The 5,263-nt window shown below is 38.1% G+C and overlaps 1 protein-coding gene across 1 annotated transcript; it reads left to right on the top strand.

Annotated features, from left to right (window-relative positions):
• Nucleotides 1-3,252: 3,252 nt before the first annotated feature.
• On the top strand, nt 3,253-4,723 carry LOC309958954 (histone deacetylase 2-like; the record flags this gene model as incomplete). Its single annotated transcript, XM_082835063.1, is given in 2 exon segments — nt 3,253-4,674; nt 4,676-4,723. Coding segments are annotated over 2 exon segments (1,470 nt in total).
• Nucleotides 4,724-5,263: the final 540 nt, after the last annotated feature.

Here is a 5,263-nt window from a genome sequence, read left to right as displayed (position 1 = left end):
ATCAATAGAATTAGAAATGAAAAAGAAGTAACTGCAGAAATACAAAGGATCATGAGAGATTACTACAAGCAACTATATGCCAATAAGATGGACAACCTAGAAGAAATGGACAAATTCGTAGAAATGCACATCTTTCTGAGACTGAACCAGGAAGAAATAGAGAATATGAACAGCCCAATCACAAGCACTGAAATTGAAACTGTGATTAAATATCTTCCAACAAACAAAAGCCCAGAACCAGATGGCTTCACAGGCAAATTCTATCAAACATTTAGAGAAGAGCTAACACCTATTCTTCTCAAACTCTTCCAAAATATAGCAGAGGGAGGAACACTCCCAAACTCATTCTATGAGGCCACCATCACCCTGATACCAAAACCAGACAAAGATGTTACAAAGAAAGAAAACTACAGGCCAATATTGCTGATGAGCATAGATGCAAAAATCCTCAACAAAATACTAGCAAACAGAATCCAACAGCACATTAAAAGGATCATACACTATGATCAAGTGGGGTTTATCCCAGGAATGCAAGGATTCTTCAATATACGCAAATCAATCAGTGTGATAAACCATATTAACAAATTGCAGGAGAAAAACCATACGATCATCTCAATCGATGCAGAGAAAGCTTCTGACAAAATTCAACACCCATTTATGATAAAAACCCTCCAGAAAGCAGGCATAGAGGAAACTTTACTCAACATAATAAAGGCCATATATGACAAACCCACAGCCAACATCGTCCTCAATGGTGAAAAACTGAAACCATTTCCACAAAGATCAGGAACAAGACAAGGTTGCCCACACTCACCACTATTATTCAACATAGTTTTGGAAGTTTTAGCCACAGAAATCAGAGAAGAAAAAGAAATAAAAGGAATCCAAATCGGAAAAGAAGAAGTAAAGCTGTCACTGTTTGCAGATGACATGATACTATACATACAGAATCCTAAAGATGCTACCAGAAAACTACTAGAGCTAATCAATGAACCTGGAAAAATAGCAGGATAGAAAATTAATGGACAGAAATCTCTTGCATCCCTATACACTAATGATGAAAAATCTGAAAGAGAAATTAAGAAAACACTCCCATTTACCATTGCAATAAAAAGAATATAATATCTAGGAATAAACCTACAAAAGGAGAAAAAAGACCTGTATGCAGAAAACTATAAGACACTGATGAAAGAAAGATGATACAAATAGATGGAGAGATATACTATTTTCTTGGATTGGAAGAATCAATATTGTGAAAATGACTGTACTACCCAAAGCAATCTACAGATTCAATGTGATCCCTATCAAATTACTACTGGCATTTTTCATAGAACTAGAACAAAAAATTTCACAATTTGTATGGAAACACAAAAGACCCTGAATAGCCAAAGCAATCCTGAGAAAGAAAAACGGAGCTGGAGGAATCAGGCTCCCTGACTTCAGACTAAACTACAAAGCTACAGTAATCAATACAGTATGGTACTGGCACAAAAACTGAAATGTAGATCAATGGAACAAGATAGAAAGTTCAGAGATAAAGCCACACACATACGGTCACCTTATCTTTGATAAAGGAGGCAAGAATATACAGTGAAGAAGAGACAGCCTCTTCAATAAGTGGTGCTGGGAAAACTGAACAGCTACATGTAAAAGTATGACATTAGAACACTCCCTAACACCATACACAAAAATAAACTCAAAATGGATTAAAGAGCTAAATGTAAGGCCAGACACTATCAAACTCTTAGAGGAAAACATAGGCAGAACACTCTATGACATAAATCACAGCAAGATCCTTTTTGACCCACCTCCTAGAGAAATGGAAATAAAAACATAAATAAACAAATGGGACCTAATGAAACTTCAAAGCTTTTGCACAGCAAAGGAAACCATAAACAAGACGAAAAGGCAACCCTCAGAATGGGAGAAAATATTTGCAGATGAAGCAACTGACAAAAGATTAATCTCCAAAATATACAAGCAACTCATACAGCACAATATCAAAAAAACAAACAACCCAATCCAAAATGGGCAGAAGACTTTAATAGTCTTCTAAAAATAAAAAAATAAATAATTTTTCCAAAAAAGATACACAGACTGTCAACAAATACATGGATGGATGCTCAACATCACTAATCATTAGAGAAATGCAAATCAAAACTGCAATGACACCAGTTAGAATAGCCATCACCAAAAAATCTACAAACAATAAATGCTGGTGAGGGTGGGGAGAAAAGGGAACCCTCTTGCCATGTTGGTGGGAATGTAATTGATACAGCCACTGTGGAGAACAGTATGGAGGTTCCTTAAAAAACTAAAAATAGAACTACCATATGACCCAGCAATCCCACTACTGGGCATATACCCTGAGAAAACCATAATTCAAAAAGAGTCATGTACCATAAATGTTCATTGCAGCTCTATTTACAATAGCCAGGACATGGAAGCAACCTACATGTCCATCAACAGATGAATGCATAAAGAAGATGTGGCACATATATACAATGGAATATTACTCAGCCACAAAAAGGAACAAAATTGAGTTATTTGTAGTGAGGTGGATGGACCTAGAATCTGTCATACAGAGTGAAGTATGTCAGAAGGAGAAACACAAATACCATTTGCTAACACATATATATGGAATCTAAGGAAAAGAAAAAAAAATGGTTATGAAGAACCTAGGGGCAAGATGGGAATAAAGACACAGACCTACTAGAGAATGGACTTGAGGATATGGGGAGGGGGATGGGTAAGCTGTGCGAAAGTGAGAGAGTGGCATGGACATATATACACTACCAAACGTAAAATAAATAGCTAGTGGGAAGCAACCGCATAGCACAGGGAGATCAGCTCTGTGCTTTGTGACCACCTAGAGGGGTATGATAGGGAGTGTGGGAGGGAGGGAGATGCAAGAGGGAAGAGATATGGGAACATATGTATATGTATAGCTGATTCACTTTGTTATATAGCAGAAACTAACACACCATTGTAAAGCAATTATACTCCAATAAAGATGTTAAAAAAAATAATAATAGGTGCTCTCGGCCACTCAACCGGGCGGTACCGAGCCCTCCCAGCACTCCCCTCCTCTCCTCCCTCCGGCCCTCCGGCCTGCCTTTCCCCGCGGCACTGCCACCCCCCCACCTTCGCCCCAGCCCTCTTCTCTTCCCGCCGAGCGAGCCGCGGCGGCGGCAGCAGCAGCAGCAGCAGCAGCCAGAGGAGGAGCCGGAGGCGGTGGTGGCCGGGTAGCCCATGGCGTACAGTCAGGGAGGCAGCAAGAAGAAAGTCTGCTACTACTACTACGATGGTGATATTGGAAATTATTATTACGGACAGGGTCACCCCATGAAACCTCATAGGATCCTCATGACCCATAACTTGCTGCTAAATTATGGCTTGTATAGAAAAATGGAAATATATAGTCCCCATAAAGCCACTGCTGAAGAAATGACAAAATACCACAGCAATGAGTACATCAAATTTCTACGTTCAGTAAGACCAGATAACACATTCGAGTATAGCAAGCAGATGCAGAGATTTAATGGTGGAGAGGATTGTCCAATGTTTGATGGGCTCTTTGAGTTTTGTCAGCTTTCATCTGGTGGTTCAGTTGCTGGGGCTGTGAAGTTGAACCGACAACAAACTGATATGGCTGTTAACTGGGCTGCAGGATTACATCATGCTAAGAAATCAGAAGCATCAGGATTCTGTTATGTTAATGATATTGTGCTTGCCATCCTTGAATTACTAAAGTATCGTCAGAGAGTCTTATATATTGATATTGATATCCATCATGGTGATGGTGTTGAAGAAGCTTTTTATACAACAGATCGTGTAATGACTGTATCATTCCACAAATATGGGGAATACTTTCCTGGAACGGGAGACTTGAGGGATATTGGTGCAGGAAAAGGCAAATACTATGCTGTCAATTTTCCAATGAGAGATGGTATAGATGATGAATCATATGGGCAGATATTTAAGCCTATTATCTCAAAAGTGATGGAGATGTATCAACCTACTGCTGTGGTGCTACAGTGTGGTGCAGACTCACTATCCGGTGATAGACTTGGTTGCTTCAATTTGACAGTCAAAGGTCATGCTAAATGTGTAGAAGTTGTAAAAACTTTCAATTTACCATTACTGATGCTTGGGGGAGGTGGATACACAATCCGCAATGTTGCTCGATGTTGGACATATGAGACTGCTGTTGCCCTTGATTGTGAGATTCCCAGTGAACTGCCATATAATGATTACTTTGAGAATTTTGGACCAGACTTCAAACTGCATATTAGTCCTTCAAACATGACAAACCAGAACACTCCAGAATATACGGAAAAGATAAAACAGCGTTTATTTGAAAATTTACGCATGTTGCCACATGCAGCTGGCATCCAAATGCAAGCTATTCCAGAAGATGCAGTTCATGAAGACAGTGGAGATGAAGATGGAGAAGATCCAGACAAGAGAATTTCTATTCGGGCATCAGACAAACGGATAGCTTGTGATAAAGAATTCTCAGATTCTGAGGACGAAGGAGAGGGAGGTCGCAGAAATGTGGCTGATCATAAGAAAGGAGCAAAGAAAGCTAGAACTGAAGAAGACAAGAAGGAAACGGAGGACAAAAAAGCAGATGTTAAAGAAGAAGATAAGTCCAAGGACAATAGTGGTGAAAAAAACAGATACCAAAGGAGCCAAATCAGAAGAGCTCAGCAACTCTTGAATTTGAGAGTCTCATCACTTTCAGTGAGAAAATATTGGGAAGAAAAATGTTTTCTTTTTGAAGACTTCTGGCTTCATTTTATACTACTTTGTCATGGACTGTATTTATTTTCAAAATGGCTTTTTTTGGTTTTGTTTTTCTTGGCAAGTTTTATTGTGAGTTTTCTAATTATGAAGCAAAATTTCTTTTCTCCACCATGCTTTATGTGATAGTATTTAAAACTGATGTGTTATTATGTCAAAAAACTGCTCTATTCAATAAGTAATTGGCCGTTCTGAGCTGATTTTTCCATCTTTTGTAATTATCTTTATTAAAAAATTGTACTTGGTTAAAAATAATAATAATAATAATAAATAAATACTAAGAATTCAATGATGAAATTAAAGCATGATCAAATAGGGCCCATTTAAGAAAAATGGTTTAAGAAATGAAAATATGAAACTATTAAAATAATTCATCACATTAATGAACTAAAGAAGCAAAATTACATGAGTATCTCAACAAAAGCAGGAAAAGCACTGGATAAAGTTCAATATTTAT

The sequence above is a fragment of the Leucopleurus acutus genome, assembly GCF_964270905.1.
Source record: "Leucopleurus acutus genome assembly, chromosome: 3".
NCBI lineage: Eukaryota > Metazoa > Chordata > Mammalia > Artiodactyla > Delphinidae > Leucopleurus > Leucopleurus acutus.
Note: the sequence above shows the minus strand (reverse complement) of the source record. Positions and strands in the feature narration are given on the sequence as shown.